At 39.5% G+C, this 23,159-nt stretch overlaps 1 protein-coding gene and 1 non-coding gene across 2 annotated transcripts; both read right to left on the reverse strand.

The window, feature by feature from the left end:
* Positions 1-4,082: 4,082 nt before the first annotated feature.
* On the reverse strand, positions 4,083-4,741 carry PSAG (photosystem I subunit G). Its single transcript, XM_022303173.2, has one exon. The coding sequence runs from the start codon at positions 4,685-4,687 to the stop codon at positions 4,223-4,225; it is 465 nt and encodes a 154-aa protein (XP_022158865.1). The 5' UTR covers positions 4,688-4,741; the 3' UTR covers positions 4,083-4,222.
* Positions 4,742-10,504: 5,763 nt separating this feature from the next.
* LOC148208639 (small nucleolar RNA R71) lies at positions 10,505-10,611 on the reverse strand. The gene has a single exon (XR_015788580.1). It is a non-coding gene; the product is annotated as a small nucleolar RNA R71 (small nucleolar RNA).
* Positions 10,612-23,159: the final 12,548 nt, after the last annotated feature.

The following is a 23,159-nucleotide window of genomic DNA, read 5'->3' on the forward strand; positions in this document are numbered from 1 at the left end:
TGAGAAAAAGTACAAAATAGATTTACAAAAGATTTTTCTAATATTTTTCTAAACCTCTTTGCTTTCTCTTTAAGTTATAAAACATTTGACTTTTCTTATTGTTTGTAGACATTTTGTAACAACCCGTACTTTCTAATACGGCCATTCTAACAATAATGTGGGAGTGTAAATAATTAAATACTGTAACAAAGGAAAAAACTTCTTTATTAAACTTCAAATCTAATATTAAAGATAAAGACCAGTCAAAACTTAAAACGAAAACCTATCTTAAAACCGAATCAAAGAACAACTACAGAAACCATACTAAGTTCTCGTAATCTAAAAAAAATGGAAAAATACTTAAAGATTCCAACTCCTCATGCCAGAATGCTATTCCTCAATCACTATCTGAGCAGTCACTCGAACCTTCATCTGAAAACATTTAGAAAACAAAGAATGAGTACAAAAATACTCAGCAAGCAATTTCCATATCAAATATTGAAATCCATTTTCCTTTCAAAACACGTAAATAAAAATACAAAAAGATCAAAACTTATAAAAGTCCTTATAAATTATTTAGTAAAACTTTCAAAGCTTTCAAACAAACTAGTCTTACGGAAACAAAATCTTCAAATATGACAAAATTTTCAGTCAATCAAAACAAATTTTCATTCCTTCAAAACAAAATTTCAATTATTCAAGACAATCTTTCATTCATTCAAAACAAACTTTCATTAGATCAAACTTCAAATCCTTCAAAACAAACTTTCGTTCAATCAAAACTTTCATATCATGGTGAAAAGATGCATTATTTGGGTAGCCTACGGAACATATGTGGTTACCCGTCGGTAACACTAATCAATCAATCAGAAGCTTCTATCAGAGTTCTCGAAATAATATCGACCAGAACAGAGTTGTCGAAATATTATCGACTAGAACAGAATTGTCGAATTAATATCGACCAGAACAGTCAAAATTATTACTTAAGTGTGAGGTCACGTGAATGAATAACACACACGAATCTTTCATTCCAAAGAATATCTTCCTACAAATAAGCCATAACAAAATCCATCAATTTCAAATTAGGCTACTACCCCAAATCTGCAAAACATTCCGCAAAACAAAACATATTCGGATAGCCCTATCAAATCAATCGAAATATCTTTCAAATACAATGCAAAACAAATACTTACTTTAAATATTAAATCAATTCAAAATATTTAACTAATTTCAAACAAACTTTATCAATCATCCAAAACATAATTTCAAATATTTCACAAATAAACAAAATATCAATTTCAAACCTTTAAATAAATCTAAACAAAACTTTATCAAATCATATAAGAATACTTCAAATATTTTGCAAATAAACATAATATCAATTGCCCAAATATTTTTAAAATCCATAATAAAACTTCAATTTCATATCAAGATATCAATTTCAAAATTTCATATCAAACCCAAAATAAATTTTTAGTTTTGGAAGGATATGAGAAATTACTTACAACACTCTTCGAAGGGAAATCACTTACCTCTCTTGGAGATCTTACAAATTTAACTAACTTCTTGTAATAGTTGTCAAATTTCTTAGACGTTTAGAACAACCAATATTCAAAATCTATCCTTAAATCTATGTAAGGATTTAAAATTCAACCAATTATTAAGCAAAACTTATCTACCCAATTTTTTCATTCAAAACACTTTTTCATGTAAAACAATTAGGAAAATATGGATTTAGGGCTACAAAACCATATCTGAAAATTTGGTTAAAAAGCCTCAAAATTCAAAAATAACAAACTTTAAAATTACAAGAATCGGTATAAATCAATACAGACTAAATTTACAAGAAGTTTCTCAACAAAAGAAGCTTAAAAATCTTCTAAACCATTCAAAATTTGGGGATTTTAAATCTGGAAAATTTTCTGTTTTTATAAAATAAAACTTCCAAGAATTTTTCACAAAACAATTAACAATTTACTGATTTTTATGGAAAAATCATATCTGAAAAGTGTATCTTTAAAACTTAGTAAAAACATTCAATTGTTCATGTAAAAATCTTAACAATAAGCTATACTTTAGAGAATACAAATGGGTACATTTTTTATGCAAAAAGAGTCTTTTAATATAGCCCAAAAACAGTTTCATAAACAAAAAGATTCAAACTAAAAATTCTGGAAAATTTTGAGGCAAAAAGTCTTTAAAATCTTTTCTTCTAACAAAAACAAAACAAAGATCTCAAAATTTTTCCCAAAAACTTAATTGAAGAATTATAGATCAAGAAAAAGAAAATAAAAATAATAAAAAGAAAACTTACTGTTTTTTAGAGGAAAAGTATAAAAAAATTTCCTTCTTGTTTTCTCTTTTCTCTTATTACTCTTGAGGGAGAATTAGGTCTAACGGTCTAATAAAATGGGTTTAGGGGTTTTTAAAGCAAACCCCTTAAAATCTTTTGTGATAAGATTACCAAAAAAGATAAGGATAAAGATTTAACTTTAACAATTTATCTTCTATTTTTATTAAAATAAAAGTAATTTTTAAAACAAAAAGGTTCATCTTTAAGAAAATAAAATAACAAATAAAAATATTTATATAATCTTTTATTCTTCGGTTGTTACACATTTAACACTCTGAAGCATGCTTGAATGAGTTGAACCCATTCCTCTGATATTGCACCATGTCAGCCACGTTTCATATGGTTTTTATTGGAACTAATTGTAAATTTTCATATGCTCATGACAAATTTACCTTCATAAGTCATACTTTGCAGGGATGAGTAATTGAGAGAGAACGGGATGCAATTGGATCAAAGTAAGAGAAAAATCATAGCTCGGGGAAGAAAATAATACATTTTAAGTGCTAGTTTGGAGCTAAGAACCTGAGGGAACAGCGAGCATCTCAACGCCATCAAGATCAAGCCAACATCCAAGAGGGTAGCATTTCAATGCTTCCCTGGAGCGTTTCAACGCTCCGTACACAGAGGTTCTACACGCAATCAAATTCGAAGTGGCTCAACTCTACTCGGATCCTCTCAACACTCCGACTGAAATTCCTCGCTTATTTAGGATACATCGTTGCGATGCTACCTGGAGCATCTCAACAATGCCGCAATAGTATAAATGCACAAGTTACCCATCACCAGGAGGACTTTTTGACTACTTTTTTAGAGTTTTAGAGATTTGGAGCAACGTTAAGGACAAGAGTTTTATCTTAGAGGGCGAGGAGACTATAGAAGCTCGAGATCGTGAGATTGAGTCGGGGACGATCAATCAAGACGATGGATTTAGTTTCTTTCCTTTCCCTTATTTGTTCTATTTTGATTATGAACTTGTCATTTAGATTTCGTTCCATTATGATGAACATGAAGTAGCTAAATTTCTTGTTCTAAGGATTTTTAAATATTAATAACATTTAAAAATTATGTTGAATTGTTATTTTATATGTTAAATTGTTGGAGTATTATATTTAAATATTTAAAATCACGTGCATTTGCACGTGATATTAACTAGTATTCAAACAAGATGCTATATCCGTAATGTGAGTTTCATATGAGCTAAACGAGGTGGTCAGTTCAACCCGAACCCAATCATTCTTAAAATTAAAAAAAAATTATATATATATAATTACAAGTTAGGGTTCCCCCCCCCCCTAACCCTCCATCTACCAACTCCCTCCTCCCTCTGTCTCAACTCGTCTCTCTCACAATCCGACAATTATCACTTTTCCTACAATTTGACCTCTTACTATCTACCCTTTTGTCACTGTTTATAGCTATTCATGACCGTTCACTGCTGTAAGCCGCCAGGTAGTTGCTGTCCTCTGCCGCCCTACCAGTCCGTTCCCCTGCCCAACCTAGTTCTCAGTGAAGGGAGAACAAAAAATGGCAACTCTATGAACCAACCCAACACATAAAATATAGTGTTGGGTTGAGTTGGGTTTGACACTAATTTTGATTCGATTGGGGGTACATGAGCTGGTCAATCCGAATTTTTAATTGGCCCCAAAATTCCTCTAACCCTCCCAAATCCAACCCTTGAACAGTTACACGCCTATCTACTTGGAGAAAAATTACAAATTAATTGAGAATACTCGAAATTGCATAGAAGTTGAGATTTAAAAGAGGCATGTAATTAACAACAATAATAATAATGTTACTTTTCCCAATCAAATCTCCACCAGAAAGCAGTGATTTAGCTATACAAACAAACAAGCAGAGCACAAACACATAAGAAATGAAACTGCTAAACTAGAAGAACTTGGGATCGTAGCCATTGCTTGACGTGGCCAAGATGTAGTAAGCCACGATGTGACCAATGGATCCCCAGGCCAGAACGTCCACGATATTGAACCCAACTGGGTCGTTAGATTTGAGGAGGCTGACGTACTCCTTGGCCCTTACATCCCCTGCCTCGAAATGGCACTGCCCGTTCTGCTCGGGCAGTCCCTGTTTGCTGACGTTCTCCCTCTGGAAGTTGAAGAATACGAACCTCCCCAGAAACAGGGACATCCCTGTGCTCAGGCTTATCACCAGAGACGGGTTCAGCTCCGCCCTCACCGCGGTGGATCTCCGGCTCTTCACGGCGGCTGTGAGGCGGCCGCTCGATTTCACAGCCGGGAGCGGGCGGAGGCCTTGGAAGGATTTCATGTTGGAGGGGGCGCGCGCGGAGAGCGCTGGGGAGGCGAACACGGCGGAAGAGACGGCGGTGGCCATGGCTACTTTCTGGGAGATTTTGCAGAGGAGAATTGTGGGAATAGTTGGACCAGAGGTGGTCTGTAAGAGATATATAGATTGTGAGGATGAGATGGAGGGGAACGAGGATTTTTGGTGCTGAGTTGGCTGAGTTTTATTGGGTTCTTTTGGATTGAAGATTTTTGGATCTTATTTTTCCATTTCTCTTCATTTTTTTCTCTTCCCTTAATTTCTCCATCATTATTTATTATATAGGGAAGGGGAAAAAAAAGAAAAAAAAAAGTTACAAAAGTTAGCTAAGGACCTAAGCTATCCTAAAGTGATGAAATTGTTGTAATAGTTATGTTAGTGGTTGGGTCTAATTGCACCAATGTCACAACTACGAGGGAAAAATAATTACGAAAACTCTCGTAATTCAGGTCTTATTTAGAGTTTTGAGTTTAATTGTACGATTTTTGTAGTTTAATGGTGTGATTTGTTACATTTTTTTACAACTAATAGAGTACTTGTAGTGATAAATTTGAGGGAGTAATTATTCAAATTTAATGTTCAACGAAATAACTATAAGGTTAAATTATAAAATAAATATCTTAAAAGTTTGGAGCTTATATCCCCATCATTTTAAAAGTTTGAAAATATCTCTAATCTTTAAAATTGTTTTGAAAATGTCATTGATGGAGAGACAACATGGTGAGTTAAAAAATAGAGGTTACATGATGAATAGAAAAAAATAATAATTGGCCTATCGTTTAAAATTAATTTCATTTTAATCATTAATCTTTAAAATTGTTTTTTTTAAGAAAAAAAACACATTTTCCTTCGGCTTCCCTATTAATCTCAATGAAAATGAAATTGTGCGTAGTCATGAAGTGTAAAATAGAAGTTCTTTAGTCACATTCGAAATAGTGTTTGAAGGGAGGAAGAAGATTTGAGGGATAATTAGGTTAAAATATTATTTCTCCTCTTACATCAAATGAGATTTGGGAAAGAAAAATTTTCAAGTGGCTAGGTAGACCACATATAGACGCAATTTGAGGCCTCCACTCACTCAATTGATGAAAAATAAGGGCTAGGGCATATAAGGAGAAAAGCGTGTTTGGGTGTAAAAATACCCTGGACACGTGGACGACAGCCATTAGCGCTTAAAATAAAATTGGAGGACCAGGTCCACCTCGAACCGTCGAGAAGACCGGTCACAACCATTGAAAAGGTTAAGTGTAAAAGCCGAGGTACGACCTGCTCAGGGTCCGACCTACCGTGAAACCCGACAAGTCCGATGTAAGAAAAGACAAGTAACCGTCGGTCGTGTGTACTGTCGGATCCACCACCTATAAATAGAGGGCTTCATTTCACGCTCAGGTATCGAATCTCACCTCGAACTAAATAGGGAATCCGACCTATACTGACTTGAGAGTCGGAGTGTTTACTCTCTTGTGCAGGTCCACTCTTGTGTTCAGGTCGAACCAGAGACCGGGTTCGAGCTAAGTTCGTAAAATACTGTTGTGCAGATCTTTGCATAAACATTTGGCGCCGTCTGTAGGGAGGGACGATTTAAGTCATCCCGATTTAAAAAAAAACGTGATAAAAATGGTTCAACCAGCAAACTCAATCAATACAGCCGACCGAAGAGCTCTAGCGGCCAATGATGGCCACCAGAGGGAGGTTGGAGCAGAGGTGGTAGAGGGGCAGGTTCATGAAGGCTTGGGGACAGAACCTCTCCGCAGGTCGGCACGTATCACCACGTCCGTTCTGCCACCAGCACATCCAAAGCCATCCAAGGCCAATCGTGGCCGAGGTGGGGCTTCGAAGAGAAACACCCGAGGACCAGCCCCAGCTCTAACAAGGGAGAATTTTGACGCACTTCAGAAAGAAATGGAGGCAATGCGCACTCAGATGCGCACCATGGAAGAGATGTACAACGAGATGGTGCAAGCTGCGAGCGCAGGGTCTCGGTCTGAAAACTGGGTGGCACGCGATGACATACGTGAGCAGAGGGGTCGTCACCTCGGTCCAGTTGAGGAAGAGCACCCTGAAGGAGGCGAGGAAGAGGAGTATACTCACCAGAGGGGTGATCTCCGCGAGCATCTTAACAGAAAGAGAAGCTCGTCCCTTCAAAAGGGACAATCTCCGTCCTGCTCACATAGGAATTCCAATCAGCAGGCAGAATCCTCCTACAATCAGATAACCCCTGAGGGAGTGATCACGAGGGAGGAGTTCGACCAGCTAAAGAGCAAGTTTGATGCTCAGGTTGAGGCCTTGAAGGCCAAGTGTGAGAAGAAAGAAAGTCCATTCGATGATGGCGACTTGGGAGAATCGTCATTCACCTCGGACATTTTGGAGGCACCAATTCCTCCGAAGTTCAAAACTCCCACCGTGAAACCTTATGATGGGTCTAAGGACCCAAAGTACTATGTCGAGGTCTTCGAAGGCCTCATGGACTTTCAAGCAGCAACAGATGCAATCAAATGCCGCACCTTTCAGATCGCGCTTACCGACAGCGCGCGCCTTCCAGAAGCTTAGAGGAAACCCGGAGAGGCGCAATAAAGACAAATATTGCCGTTTCCATCGTGAGCACGGCCATAATACGTCAAACTGTCGGGAATTGAAGCGCCAGATTCAAGACCTCATTCAAGATGGCTACTTCAAAAAATTTGTTGGGAAGCCGAGGTCCAACTCGGTAGAGAAGAAAGAGGAGATGAAGCGTTCAAGGACGCCACCTCGTCGAAATGACCGACCTGCGGTTATTAACACTATTTTCGGAGGACCAAGTGGAGGCCAATCCGGAAATAAAAGAAAAGAGCTAGCCCGCGCAGCCAAGCGCGAGGTGTGCATCATCAGGGAGCAGAGACCGACCTGCTCCATTACCTTTGACGATACTGACCTGGAGGGGGTCCACTTGCCCCATAATGACGCACTTGTGATTGCTCCTCTAATTGATCACGTCGTGGTTAGAAGAGTGTTGGTGGATGGAGGCGCATCCGCTAACATCTTGTCCCTTCCAACATATCTTGACTTGGGATGGACCAGGACGCAATTAAAGAAAAGCCCGACACCGCTAGTTGGATTCTCTGGAGAATCGGTCTCCCCAGAAAGGTGTATTGACTTGCCGGTCACGTTTGGGCAAGACAGTACGCAGGTAACTCAGATGGCCGAGTTCGTGGTTATTGACGGCAGATTGGTCTATAATGCCATCTTCAGGAGACCCATCATCCATGCATTCCGGGTCGTTCCCTCAACACTTCATCAATTCTGAAGTTCTCAACCCCTAATGGAGTGGGCACGGTCCGAGGAGAGCAGAAAGTTTCAAGGGAGTGCTATGCCTCCGCACTTAAAGGGTCACCAGTGTGCACCCTAGAAGAACAAGTCAACGAGGACGAGTTACTGAAGTCCGAGGCCAACCTACCAAGAGTAGGTAAAAGGGAGTTATCCGCGCCAACTGAAGAGCTCGAGCTTGTTCCTTTGCTTAGTCCTGAAAGACTGATTACGCTTGTTTACATGCGTAAAAAGAAGGTTTTAGATGCTGTTTTACTATATTAGCTTTGTTTCGGACTTTTCTCGGTCATTTGAGTTCCAATTCATGCAAAATTCATATATGATGGTTTGTGGTTGGCTTATATTGTATTTATGACATTTTAGGACCATTTGGAAGTGGAAACTAATCAAAAGAAGCAAAAAGTCGGAAATACCTACATAGGAGGCGCCAGGTGCCTGGGAAGCCTACAGAAAAACAGTTTTTCTTCCAACTTTGCCCTTAATGAAACGCGTCTTCCAATGCGTTTTGGTGGTTCCAACCGATGCATACGTGTAGAAGAAGTGTTCCACTATCAGTTTGAGCACGATTTGGTCAGTCAAAAGAGTTGGAAATGGGTGATTCACCATCGTTTTAGGACCTACCTAACCAATTCTGCACAGCTATAAATTCCAGCAGCTTCTCCACCAAATGCATCAAGCCTTGCTTCCTTCTCTTGATCATTTTTAGTGTTTCTTTGTTGCTTTCTAAGTACATTTGAGTTCTTTCATTAGTTGCTTTTGGTTTTTAAATCTCGAGCACTTTACATTCCTTTATTGAGCTTTGTTTTGTTTCCATTTGTACTTAGTTATTTTCTACTTATTCAAATATATAAAAATCCAGCACTTTGCTTATCTTCCCTTTGCCTTTACTTTATTTTTTTTAAGAGAGTTGTGTTTTTGGAGGAAAGAGCACGTGACACTCCCCCTTGCTTGAAAGAGAAGGGCGAAGCTCTCAATCCCGAGAAAAACTCTCTGTTAGTTAACTTTTGTTTTTCACACATGCATTCCACATTCAACCATTTTACTTGCGGTATTTTCTTCAATATGTCTTTCTAAATTCCCGTCTCTAGTCCGGTTATGGATAGTTAGCCTTTTATTTCTAATAAGGGTTGCTAAGAAGTAGTGTTTTTGCTTTCCATTCATTGCTCAACATGTTTTCCCAAAAAGTTAGGATTTAGAGAAGGCCACTGTAAGTCTTAACAAGTCAATACTGAAAAGGTTGCTTATTTGCATTATTGAGTGGTTAAACCGAGGAGAGGAGCGCCTTAGACATAAGGGTTCCGCTTAAGTAGCCTAGACATAAGACCTTAACCAGAGGTTGCGACTATTTCCATCCTAAAACTAAGATATCTCTCATAATAGACATATTAGGGAATGTCTTAGGACTTTGAACTTGCTTAGACATAAGTCAAGTGAGAAACGTAGTCGTTGGTTTCTAAAGTAAAATGCATATTGTCCTTAGCATATCCTTGATTCTTTGTTGGCTAACTTGAAGTAATTGGGCTAGGTTTTATCATTATAAGTCCAAATCCCAAATCCAAAACCATTATTTGTGACCACTTCCCATTTTACAAGAATCACTCATGTCAACATTCACTATTCTTTAAAACTTTAGAGTTTGGAAATTATTTAGAAGTCCTTGAGGATCGATACTTGGATACTCCATCCATTGTATATTACTCTGACAGGTGTGCGCTTGCATCTATATAATTGTTACCACGCTTAGTGCGTGCGTTCAGCAAAACGCCAGTCAAGTTTTTGGCGCCGTTGCCGGGGACTTTAATTTTAAAATTATTTTCAAATTCTTTTAGTTTTTATTTTTGTGAATTGTTGTTGGGTGTAATTTCCATCCACCGTTTTTGTTCTATATTTTTTGGTCGTTTATCTCACAAGGGTAAGTTAAAGTGCATGAGCACAAGATCTTTTCTTCTACCCCTTGACCCTGAGATTGAGCGGACCCTTCGAAAAACTCGAAAGGAGCAAAGACTTCGAAAACAACTAGAAAAGCAAAAAGAGAGAGAAGGTGAAATCAGTCCTGAAAGTGAGGTAGAGAGTACGAGCACATCAATGGCAGATATTCCACCTCGTGATCTGGTTGATCCACCTGCTGTTAACGGTTATATGAGGGATCATGCGAGAAATGATGAATTCAACCATATTCAGATGGCGGACAACAGAGACGTGGCAATGCGAGAATATGCCGCCACGGCTTTTCAGAACTTTGATTCAAGGATAGTCAACCCTATTCCAGCCCACGCAAACTTTGAGCTTAAACCAATGATGTTCCAAATGTTGCAGACAATTGGACATTTTGGAGGGCAGGAACATGAGGATCCACATGATCATCTGAAATCATTCATTCAAATTGCAAATGCATTTCGATTACCTGGTATAACAGACGATGCTCTTAGACTAACACTTTTTCCATTTTCTTTGAAGGACCAAGCTAGAGCATGGCTCAATGCATTTCCACCGGGATCCATCACCACATGGGGGTCGTTAGTGGAGAAGTTCTTAACAAAATTCTTCCCACCTACTCGCCACGCTGATATCAGAGAGGAGATCATCTCCTTTAGACAGTATGATCGTGAACCTGTTCACGAGGCGTGGGAAAGATTTAAAGAACTAATCAGGAAATGTCCGAACCATGGCTTGCCGGCATGCATCCAGATAGAACATTTCTTTAGAGGTTTAGATCATCCTACTAAGATGATGCTAAACAATGCTGCCAATGGAGCCTTTACAAAGAAGACATTCAACGAGATAGTTGACATCCTAAATGACTTAGCTTCACACAACGAACTATGGTATTCGCAAAGATCTAGAGCAGCACCAAAGAAGCAAGATCCAGCTGGAGTTTTGGCTCTGGACATTGCGACCTTGATGCAAAAAGAGATGGTTACAATGAACCAGAGGCTAAAAGAGATGGCATTGGGAATAAAAAATCCATTAGCCACACCGATACAACCTGTGCAGTCGAATTATTGCACTCCTGCCCCTGTTTGCCAAGTCAACGATCTCATTTGTTCATTTTGCAGTGAAAACCATATTTATGATAATTGTCCACATAACCCTGCTTCCGTTTTTTATGTAGGACATGGGAACAATAGGAACTTTAACCCATATTCGAACACCTACAACCCAGGTTGGAGGCACCACCCTAATTTCTCATGGGGAGGTCAATGAGGTTCGAGCGGTTTTAATCAAGGGCAGAACCAGCAGAACAAGCAGCCCTATGTTCCACCTACACAGCAATACATCCCGCCGCCGCAACAGCAGTACAATCAGAGAACACAGACTCCACCAGTTCAAAATAACAACTCAAATCTTGAGAGTATGATGAAGGAGTACATGGCCCGAACCGACGCAGTGATACAATCCCAAGCGGCATCAATGAGGAATTTCGAGACCCAATTGGGAGAGCTCGCCAATGAATTGAAGAATAGACCACAAGGTTCTTTTCCAGGTCATACTGAATTACCAAGACTCAGGGAAAGAACAGTGCAAAGCTGTCACCCTGATGAGTGGACTGGCATATGATGGACCAACAATGCCAACAACAGATGTACAGATTCCGTCCACTGAACCAACTGTAAAGATACCAGAAAATCCAACAACACCAGAAAAAGAAAATATTAGAAAAGGTAATGAGGACACCCCGAGTGTTCCTCCACAGGTACAACCTTCTTTTACCCCTACTCCCCCGTTTCCACAAAGATTAGTTAAGAAAAATAATGATTCCCAGTTTAGGAAATTTTTATATATTTTAAAACAATTGCATATAAATATACCATTAGTGGATGCTTTAGAACAGATGCCAAATTATGCTAAGTTTTTGAAAGATATAGTTTCTAGGAAGAAAAAAATAGGAGGGCATGAACTGGTAGTCATGACAAAATGTAGTAGTGAAGCCGTAGGCAGCCCACTACCCATGAAATGTAACGATCCTGACAGTTTTACCATTCCATGTTCCATAGGAGGAAAAAACTTAGGTAGGGCATTATGTGATCTAGGCGCTAGCATTAATCTTATGCCATTATCAGTTTTCAAATCTTTAGGCATAGGAGAAGCTAGACCTACTACGGTTACCCTCCAACTAGCAGATAGATCTATCATAAGACCTGAGGGAAAGATAGAAGATGTTTTAGTCCAGGTGGACAAATTCATTTTCCCTGCAGACTTTATCATTCTAGATTGCGAGGCAGACTTAGACGTTCCCATTATTTTGGGAAGACCATTTCTAGCCACTGGGGATACAGTTTTTAATGTGAGGAAGGGAAAAATTACAATGAGGGTAAATAATGAAGAAGTTAAATTTAACGTTCTAGACGCCATGAAATTACCAGGAGACTTTGAAGAGTGCTCTGCTATAACTAGCTTGAATCCTGTTATGTTTGATGAGTTTTATGACTTGTTAGTTACATAGATTGAAGAAGAGCTTGATAAGATAGCAGAAGGACCGGAAGATGTGACCAATCCTGTTGAAAAAATACAAAAAGAAGAATGCAAGTCGTTACTTCCGTCCATAGTGGAACCACCCACGTTGGAGCAGAAGCCATTGTCGTCGCATTTGAAATATGCGTATCTAGGGATAACGACACTTTACCAGTTATTATAGCCTCCAATTTATCACCTACTAATGAATATTCTTTATTGCAGATTTTGGAGAAACACAAAAAGGCCATTGGATGGACGATAGCAGATATCCGAGGGATAAGCCCGGCCTTTTGCATGCACAAAATTTTATTGGAAGAAGATGCTAAGAACTCTATTGAGAGTCAAAGGCGGTTGAACCCGAAGATGAAAGAGGTTGTAAGGAAAGAAATTCTTAAATGGCTTGACGCCGGTGTTATATACCCAATATTCGACAGCAGCTGGGTAAGCCCAGTACAGTGTGTACCAAAGAAAGGGGGTATAACCGTGGTGGCCAACGAGGAGAATGAGCTCATCTCAACCCGAACTGTGAGTGGGTGGAGAGTTTGCATTGACTATCGCAAACTCAACAAGGTAACGAAGAAATACCATTTTCCTCTACCGTTTATTGACCAGATGCTCGACCGTCTGGCAGGTAAGGATTTCTATTGTTTTTTAGATGGATATTCGGGTTATAATCAAATTACTATTGCTCCAGAAGACCAGGAGAAGACAACATTTACGTGTCCATATGGTACGTTCGCTTTCAGGCGAATGCCCTTTGGACTATGCAATGCACCCGCGACTTTTCAGAGGTGTATGATGGCCATCTTCTCTGACATGGTAGAAAATATTCTAGAATTTTTTATGGATGACTTTTCTGTTTTTGGAAATTCTTTTGACGCATGTTTAGTTAATTTGGAGAGAGTCTTGGAAAGATGTGAACAAACAAACCTAGTCCTAAATTGGGAGAAGTGTCATTTCATGGTACAAGAGGGTATTGTTTTGGGTCACAAAATTTCCAAGCAAGGAATAGAGGTAGACCACGCTAAGATAGACATCATTTCAAAGCTACCTCCTCCTACAAATGTTAAAGGGATTAGAAGTTTTTTAGGGCATGGGGGATTTTACCGCCGCTTTATAAAAGACTTTGCTAAAATTTCTAAGCCGTTGTGTCAATTGTTAGAACATGATAGACCATTTGTTTTTTATGATGACTGTTTAAAATCATTTGAAATGTTGAAAGTTGCTCTAAGTTCAGCCCCTATAATTATCGAACCTAATTGTGATTTACCTTTTGAGCTCATGTGTGATGCTAGTGATTATGCAATAGGAGCTATGTTAGGACAACGTAAAAACAAGATCTTGCATCCTGTGTATTATGCTAGTAAGACTCTGACCGGTGCACAACTCAATTACACTACTACTGAAAAGGAACTGTTAGCAGTTGTGTTCGCCTTTGATAAGTTTAGGTCTTACTTAATAGGCACAAAAGTCATTGTTTTTACTGACCATTCTGCTTTAAAATATTTATTTGCTAAAAAAGATGCGAAACCACGTTTGATACGGTGGATTTTGTTACTTCAAGATTTTGATATTGAAGTTAGGGACAGGAAGGGTACTGAAAACCAAGTTGCTGATCACCTGTCTAGATTGGAATCCCCGCTCTGTGATGATGGAACTGTTATACGTGAACAGTTTATTGACGAGCAACTCTTGCGAGTTGATTCAGTTCCGTGGTATGCCGATATAGCAAATTATTTGGTAAGTCGAATAGTTCCTTATGAGTTCAACAAGCAACAGGTAAAGAAATTTCTAAATGAAGTTCGATTTTATCGTTGGGATGAACCTTTTTTATATAAGCTAGGACCTGACAATATCTTACGCAGGTGTGTAGCAGAAGAAGAGCACGAGGCGATATTAGACGCTTGTCATATGTCTCCATATGGAGGACATTTTGCAGGACACAAAACCGCAGCCAAAGTTTTGCAAAGTGGGTTCTTTTGGCCCACTCTGTTCAAAGATGCACATAAGTTTGCCCAGGTTTGTGATAAATGCCAACGGACAGGTAATATATCTAAACGCCACGAAATGCCTCAAACCCCGATCCTTGAGATTGAAATATTTGATGTGTGGGGTATAGATTTTATGGGTCCATTTCCATCTTCTAATGGTAAGCTTTATATATTGTTAGCAGTAGATTATGTTTTGAAATGGATAGAAGCCATTGCAACTGCTACCAATGATTCTAAAGTTGTCATTCGTTTTCTGCAAAAGCACATTTTTACGCGTTATGGAACCCCGCATTGTCTGATAAGCGATGGGGGGGGCTCATTTTGTGAATAGGTCTATGCAAAAGTTGCTGGCTAAATACAATGTGCGTCATAGGGTTACAACAGCATATCATCCTCAGTCGAATGGGTTAGCCGAAATATCTAATAGGGAGATAAAAAAACATTTTAGAAAAAACTGTAAATCTTAACCGTAGGGATTGGTCTTTTAAGCTTGATGATTCACTTTGGGCATATAGGACAGCATTTAAGACTCCCCTCGGCATGTCCCCCTATAGGCTAGTTTTTGGAAAAGCATGTCATTTGCCTCTTGAGCTAGAATATAAAGCATTTTGGGCTACTAAGAAATTAAATTTTGATTTGTCGGCTGCAGGTGAAGCGAGGAAGTTACAATTGTTGGAATTAGAAGAACACAGGCACTTTTCTTATGAGAATGCTAAGTTGTTTAAGGAAAAAACTAAACAGTGGCATGATAGGCGTCTTCGGCCGAACAATCTTCAAGAAGGTGATCTGGTTCTGTTATTCAATTCTAGGTTGAAACTTTTTCCTGGGAAACTTAAGTCTATATGGTCTGGTCCCTTTAAAATTTTTAAAGTCTACCCATATGGGGCAGTGGATCTAGTTGACTCTAAGGGAAGTATTTTTAAAGTAAATAGGCAGAGACTTAAGCTGTATTTTGGAGAACCAGTGGATAGAGGAAAAACCTCTATTCAACTTTCAGGTCAATAAATGTTTGCGAAAAATGTTTTTCCTTCTTATCTGTTTTGAAAGAACAAAAGTAAAGGAAGAAAATTTTTGTATCTTACATTCTTTTTGTTTAATTATAAAAAGTTTTTCTTACTAAGAGAATGTTTTTGAAAACGTTGAAAAATTTTTACGCAGGCGCCTGGCGCCTGCCCTGTTTTTCCAGCATTTCGAAAACTCTCAAGTTCGAGAAGTCGTGCAACATATCTACAACTTGAGGGCTTCATTGGATTTTGCGGTTTTACCTTCATGGCCTCCAGCGCTAGCTGCTATCCTTGGTCATCCATCTTCCAGTACCGACACTGATCCTAGTCCACAACCTCCGACTTCATGAAGGGGAGGTTCTTTCTTTGCTATTTTTTTGTGTATTACTCTTTTGGTTAATGATGTAGTTTGCATATTCTAGCCTTACTACGCATGTTTTTTGTATTGATTATGTTTCGAGCTCAGTTGAAGCATGTATAAATTAGTATCGTTTATCTTCTGATCACTTAAAGTATGCCTTCACTTAACCTTAGTTTAGCTTTTCACATGCCTATTTTGAAGCATCTGTGCTGTGCATGTGATTTCATGTCGATGATGATTATAAGAGATTGTTGAGTTTTCTATTCTATGTCTGACTAAGCTTTAAGCTATTTCCTTCGTTTCTGTGATAAACTCATTTTCTTTTATGTCTTTTTGATCTTTACAAACTTTAAGCTTTTTCTTTGCCCTTATATAGGAAGTCCTTGTCCTTTTTACTGTTAAGCCTTTTTCATCCGATGCAAAAGTCTTTTCCCAGTGAGGACACTGTCTCTCTTAAGTTTGGGGGGGACAGTCATTGTTTCAGAAAGATAAAGTGTTATTTATATTTGAAAAATCATGCTATTTTCTTTTGAAAAAGAGTCAGTTGGAAAGAAAGAAAATGTTGAAAAGCACTTAGCTAAAAAAATAAAAACGAAAGAAAGAAAGAAAAAAAAAGTTGCAAAAGAGTAAAAAGAGTCTTGTTGAGAGAAAATAAGAGTGGGGAAAAGACCTGTGTTAGAAAGAAAAGAGTGGTAAAAACAATGAGAGTTAAAGAAAATGTATTTATGATTCCCGAGTCCTACTGTAGACACCCATTTAGTTTTAGGTTGGGTGTTGACTTTGAAAATAGCAGTAAAGATGGTGATAAGTGACTTCGTGTTTCTCATTGTCGTCGTTTTATGACCTAGCTGTTAGTTCAAAGTCTTTCTACGAGTAGCTGTGGTTGAAACCGATGTTAGTGTGTGGAAACCTCAGGGGCTAGTAGCCGGTCTTTTAGATGTAAAAGTCTTAGTGTAAGGAGGGAGTGTGCAGATTCCATAGGGGTATTTGAAAACGTTTTCTGTTTTTGAAAGGAAAAAGGATTTTGAAAGAGAAAGTTTTTATCATTTCAAACTTGTTTTATAGTGACTAAGCTTACAAAGGCAATAGAATGGTAGGCTTTGACATCTTTTCCTTGAGACAATTTATGATTGAACATCTCGGTTGCTTTTGTTTTTCCTTGTCCATGTGTTAGAAAGCTGATTAAAGTTGCTAAGTTTTGCTTAAGGACAAGCAAAAAGTTAAGTTTGGGGGTGTGATTACGCTTGTCTACATGCGTAAAAAGAAGGTTTTAGATGCTGTTTTTACTATGTTTTAGCTTTGTTTCGGACTTTTCTCGGTCATTTGAGTTCCAATTCATGCAAAATTCATATATGATGGTTTGTGGTTGGCTTATATTGTATTTATGACATTTTAGGACCATTTGGGAGTGGAAATTAATCAAAAGAAGCAAAAAGTCGGAAATACCTACATAGGAGGCGCCAGGCGCCTGGGAAGCCTGCAGAAAAACAGTTTTTCTTCCAACTTTGCCCTTAATGAAACGCGTCTTCCAATGCGTTTTGGTGGTTCCAACCGATGCATACGTGTAGAAGAAGTGTTCCACTATCAGTTTGAGCACGATTTGGTCAGTCAAAAGAGTTGGAAATGGGTGATTCACCATCGTTTTAGGATCTACCTAACCAATTCTGAACAGCTATAAATTCCAGCAGCTTCTCCACCAAATGCATCAAGCCTTGCTTCCTTCTCTTGATCATTTTTAGTGTTTCTTTGTTGCTTTCTAAGTACTTTTGAGTTGCTTTCATTAGTTGCTTTTGGTTTTTAAATCCCGAGCACTTTACATTCCTTTATTGAGCTTTGTTTTGTTTCCATTTGTACTTAGTTATTTTCTACTTATTCAAATATATAAAAATCCAGCACTTTGCTTATCTTCCCTTTGCCTTTACTTTATTTTTTTTAAGAGAGTTGTGTTTTTGGAGGAAAGAGCACGTGACACTCCCCCTTGCTTGAAAGAGAAGGGCGAAGCTCTCAATCCCGAGAAAAACTCTCCGTTAGTTAACTTTTGTTTTTCACACATGCATTCCACATTCAACCATTTTACTTGCGGTATTTTCTTCAATATGTCTTTCTAAATTCCCGTCTCTAGCCCGGTTACGGATAGTTAGCCTTTTATTTCTAATAAGGGTTGCTAAGAAGTAGTGTTTTTGCTTTCCATTCATTGCTCAACATGTTTTCCCAAAAAGTTAGGATTTAGAGAAGGCCACTGTAAGTCTTAACAAGTCAATACTGAAAAGGTTGCTTATTTGCATTGTTGAGTGGTTAAACCGAGGAGAGGAGCGCCTTAGACATAAGGGTTCCGCTTAAGTAGCCTAGACATAGGACCTTAACCCGAGGTTGCGACTATTTCCATCCTAAAACTAAGATATCTCTCATAATAGACATATTAGGGAATGTCTTAGGACTTTGAACTTGCTTAGACATAAGTCAAGTGAGAAGCGTAGTCGTTGGTTTCTAAAGTAAAATGCATATTGTGCTTAGCATGTCCTTGATTCTTTGTTGGCTAACTTGAAGTAATTGGGCTAGGTTTTATCATTATAAGTCCAAATCCCAAATCCAAAATCATTATTTGTGACCACTTCCCATTTTACAAGAATCACTCATTTCAACATTCACTATTCTTTAAAACTTTAGAGTTTGGAAATTATTTAGAAGTCCTTGAGGATCGATACTTGGATACTCCATCCATTTTATATTACTCTGACAGGTGTGCGCTTGCATCTATATAATTGTTACCACGCTTAGTGCGTGCGTTCAGCAAAACGCCAGTCAAAGACAAGTAAGCATAGAAACTAAGCTGGGGGCCACTGATAGGGAGGAACTGATCAACTTCCTCAGGTCCAACTCGGACGTTTTCGCGTGGTCCCATGAGGACATGTCAGGCATCGACCCGAGGATTATGGTGCATCGCCTCAACATAGACCCATCATTCCGACCTATAAAACAGAAAAGAATACCTGTAAATAAGGAGAGGAATGATGTAATTGTTGAGGAAGTAAACAAACTATTGAAAGCCGAATATATAAGAGAAATTATGTATCCCGAGTGGCTCTCTAATGTTGTATTAGTTAAAAAAGCCAACGGGAAGTGGAGAATGTGCGTAGACTTTACAAATTTAAACAAAGCATGCCCAAAAGATTGCCGACCTGGTCCTCTTCAAGATCGGACTAGTCAGAGTCTAGATCTCTGACGTACTTCTCCACCAGCGCCTGGGGTCCGGGAGTGCAGTTAAGCCCACAAGCCCACTTCTCAGCATACTTTCTTTTCAGACCACTGAGATCGATCTGAAGATCAGGCATATCGACAGTGATGCCCTTCATCAGAAACTTGAAGCCTGCATTAGAGAAGTCCTTAGCAAACCCGTCGAAGTCAGGGTGTTGTCTAAAAGACTTCTCCAGCAAGACTCCGTTGCTGAGATGCTCCTTCGTTGTCTCAAGCTCGACAGTCAGGCGCTTGAGCTCCTCATCCTTCACCTCAAGTGCCTGGAGCATGTCATCATTCTCCTTGAGGAGTTGGAAATTCTCTTTCTCCAGACCTTTGGTGATGGCATGAGCGGCTCGGAACTAAGCCTTGCGCCTCTCATCTTCCCTCCTCAGCAACTCGGTCTTGGCCTCCACCTCGGCCTTTAAGATGTCCACCTCAAAGCGAGCCTTCAGCAGCTCACCCTTCATGGTGGTAGCAGCCTCCAAGGCAGTAGATAAGTCCTCCTTCTCCCTTGCTGCTAAAGCTTCCCTTCCATCCAGCTCGGCCTTTATTGCTATAGCCGAGAGAATGGAAGCAACGAACGCCTACAAATACCAAGAGCACGAGAGTTAGATCGAGCTACCAAGTTATACAAATCAAACAAAAGTGCTAGTAGAAGCAGGTTTTACCTCAGCGGCGTGGTCGATGGTCCTCTGGAGAACGGACCCTAGGTCACTTACAAACTTTGACGCCATTCTGAGGCAGCGATCCAAGCTCGCGGCCGAGATGTGGGACACTTGATCCTTCACCCCGAAGCTGGACGGTTCTATTCGGAACTGCGTCGGCACGTCGGACATCCCACCCATCTTGGCTTCAAGGTCGTCCACCAGATCTGCGAATCTCGTGGGCAAGGCCCCACGAGCTCCGACCTTTGAGAAGGAGGTAGTCTTCTTCTTCTTCCTTCTCCTCTTCAGAGGAGACTCATCTCTCACCTCGTTGAGGGGAGATACATCCAATGCCTCAGACTCGCCTCTTGGGCGCTTCTCCTTGGAGTGCTCCTCAACCGAGTCCAGCTCGATCACCGGAGTTGGATTTTCTGAGGTTGGGGCTGGATCTTCTGAGGCCGGCCCTGCCACAGCAGGAGTTACAGGCTCCGAGCTATTGACAGCCTTGAGAGCATGAGCGCGACCTTTAGACTTGCGCCTCACGCTACTTGTAAATCCGCACACCATGGCTGCAAAATAAGAAACAAAAGGTCAGAGATCATAAGCAAAAGTTAGACAAAATAAAAGGAGGTCAAGCACGGCTTACCTAGTTCGGAGTTCGACCTTGACACTTCGATGGGACGAACTAAGGGGTTGTAGTCTAACAACCCAGATTCGAGCAGCAGCTTGTCGGTCACCAAGGTTCCGACCTTCCTGCCCTTTGGAAAGTGCTCCTTGTAGTACTTCAGCGTATCAAAGGAAGTTTGAGTGAGTTTGGGAACCGGCCTAATCAACACTGCACAAAACAAAATCCGAGTCAAATCTAAGTAACAAAAGAGTAAGAAAAACTTAGAACTATAAAAAAGAAAGGGGGCAAGAACTACTCCGTACCTAAGTTCCCAAACCTAGTGGAAACATCAAAGAAGGTATGACCAGTCTCATCCTTTGCCAGCCATTCCCCAGAGGCAAAAAACCACTTCTTCACCCATCCCTTGATGGAGGTCGGCCCCTTCACTATACCTCCTGCGCCCTTCCTTGCGCACATATAGTACCAACCAGGCTTCTTGGCTATCCTCTTCGCTTCGAAGCATGCGAGGAGCTGCCCAACATCCAATAGCTCAGCCACTTCGTTGTCCCGAGCTCGTAACCAAAAAAGGATGGCCAAGGCAAAAATGAAACCCCATCCATTGGGGGCCACTTGAGCCGGAGCCAACCCAGTTCGGTTCAAGAACTCTTGAATGAAAGGATGCAGAGGAAGTCTGAGGCCGTACTCAAACATTTTGAGATAAAGAGTGACCCATCCCTCTGGAGGATTGTCAGCTTTTTCCCCCTCCTCCGGAATCCTAAGGAGGATGTTATCTGGGATAGCGAACCCTCTAACAAGATGTCTGAGGTAATGCTCGGGTATCCTAGAAGGGTATTCCAAACCCTGACCCGAGGTGGAAGCATCGCTGTCCTCCCCGTCATCGGAAAACCTAAAGTTTTCTATCTCTTCGAGCTCGGACTCTAACCTACGAGCTAAACTCTCATCAGATCCTAAGCTATCACTGCTAAAGGAGGAAGACATGGGGACTACACTTGAAAAAGAAAGTGAAAAAGGGGAAGAGACTGACCTACCGAGGGTTTGAGCTGCTTTCAGATCGAACTCCGAAAATTCAGGAAACGTAAGGTATGACCTGAAGTCTCGGGACTATTTATAGCTCGTCAGAAAAATCTCTGCACCGTACACGTGTAATCAACGAGCGGTTAGGATCATCTCGAGATCCGTAACGACGGAATACTTGAATGCTCCGATGATCTGGCAGATCGAAACATCTTCTGCAACGGTCATATTCTCTCTACAAATTAAAAGTCGCCACGTATCCAAAAGTCAAAAGAATGAACTTCTCTGCCAGGTCGAGATCGAACCCGACAGAGAGGGGGCCAATGTTTGGGTGTAAAAATACCCTGGACACGTGGAGGACAGCCATTGGCGCTTAAAATAAAATTGGAGGACCAAGTCCACCTCGAACCGACGAGAAGACCGGTCACAACCATTGAAAAGGCTAAGTGTAAAAGCCGAGGTACGACCTGCTCGGGGTCCGATCTACCGTGAAACTCGACAGGTCCGATGTAAGAAAAGACAAGTAACCGCCGGTCGTGTGTACTGTCGGATCCACCACCTATAAATAGAGGGCTTCATTTCACGCTCAGGTATCGAATCTCACCTCGAACTAAATAGGGAATCCGACCTATACTGAATTGAGCGTCAGAGTGTTTACTCTCTTGTGCATGTCCACTCTTGTGTTCAGGTCGGACCGGAGACCGGGTTTGAGCTAAGTTCGTACAATACTGTTGTGCAGATCTTTGCATAAACAAAGAGAAAGAAGAAAACTCATAGATTTCTATTGATCAAAAAAAATTTCTTACAAGACGACTCCATTCTCCCACAAAGGCATGTCTCTCACATTCACTCTTGATCCTGTCTCCTTCAATTATTCAAGTGTTTGGCTTTTCATAATCACTAAAGCTATTGATTCTTACTCCTAAGTGACATTTTCTTTGTGGGTCGGTTTCCCCTGGACAACAACATTTCAACTCAAACTCTAATCTCCAAGTCTATATCTCCCCTAAATCGATGTCATTTCGAATGAAACTAAATCATTTGATTGATTTATCTTTAGCTCACTGTGTGTGACACGTGCTAATGTGTAACCTCTATTTTTCACCCTGTCACATTTATGTCTTCATTTTAATGGGAGAGCTAATGACAAGAGTTTTTTTTTTCAATAATTAAAAACTAAAAAGAAACTTTTAAATGATAGATGCATGATTATATTGAAAATATATTTACCACTCAATCAAATTTATTTATTATAAATTGCTTTTAGATGATAAAGGTATAATTGATGATGTAGAGTTATGCTCTTCGTATATAAACATTAATTGCCCTGATATGTAGAAAGATGTCAAATAGAAGCAAATAGTTAGATAACATTTGCAACATGTCCCTTTTTGGAACCATTTACGAAATCTCTTTTATTGAACGGTAGTCTATTACATCTTAAATGTGCACCTTTTTATATTACTTACCTTGTCACATTGCACAAAGTTAGTCTATTATGTTTGTCCCTGACATGTCATGTTATCATTTAATTAACACCACTAATGGTAGGAGTATATGAAATTACAATTAAAACTAAGTAATGTAAGTATAATTTTTTTTTAATTTTAATGAATAAATAGATATTCTATAGAAGTGGGAGGACGAAATATTTGATTTAACCAAAATATAAATTATCATTCAGATTTGTGCATTGCACTGTTTTAAAAGAATATACTTTTTTTTAGGAGATAATGTTAGGGTTGTTTTAGAAACTTATTTACGCAAATGTTTAAAATTTTCTAATTTTACACTTTTAGATTTTTGCACGTAGGATTTTATTTTAATTTCGATTTTACCCTTATTTATTGCATTTACATTTATTATAATTATTTGTTTTTTTAAAT

The sequence above is a fragment of the Momordica charantia genome, assembly GCF_013281855.1.
Source record: "Momordica charantia cultivar OHB3-1 chromosome 10 unlocalized genomic scaffold, Mcharantia_2.0 BLBB01000010.1, whole genome shotgun sequence".
Taxonomy (NCBI): Eukaryota; Viridiplantae; Streptophyta; class Magnoliopsida; order Cucurbitales; family Cucurbitaceae; genus Momordica; species Momordica charantia.

Coding starts and splice junctions, on each gene's coding strand:
- PSAG (XM_022303173.2), bottom strand. CDS start 4,687: ATGGCCACCGCCGTCTCTTCCGCCGTGTTCGCCTCCCCAGCGCTCTCC.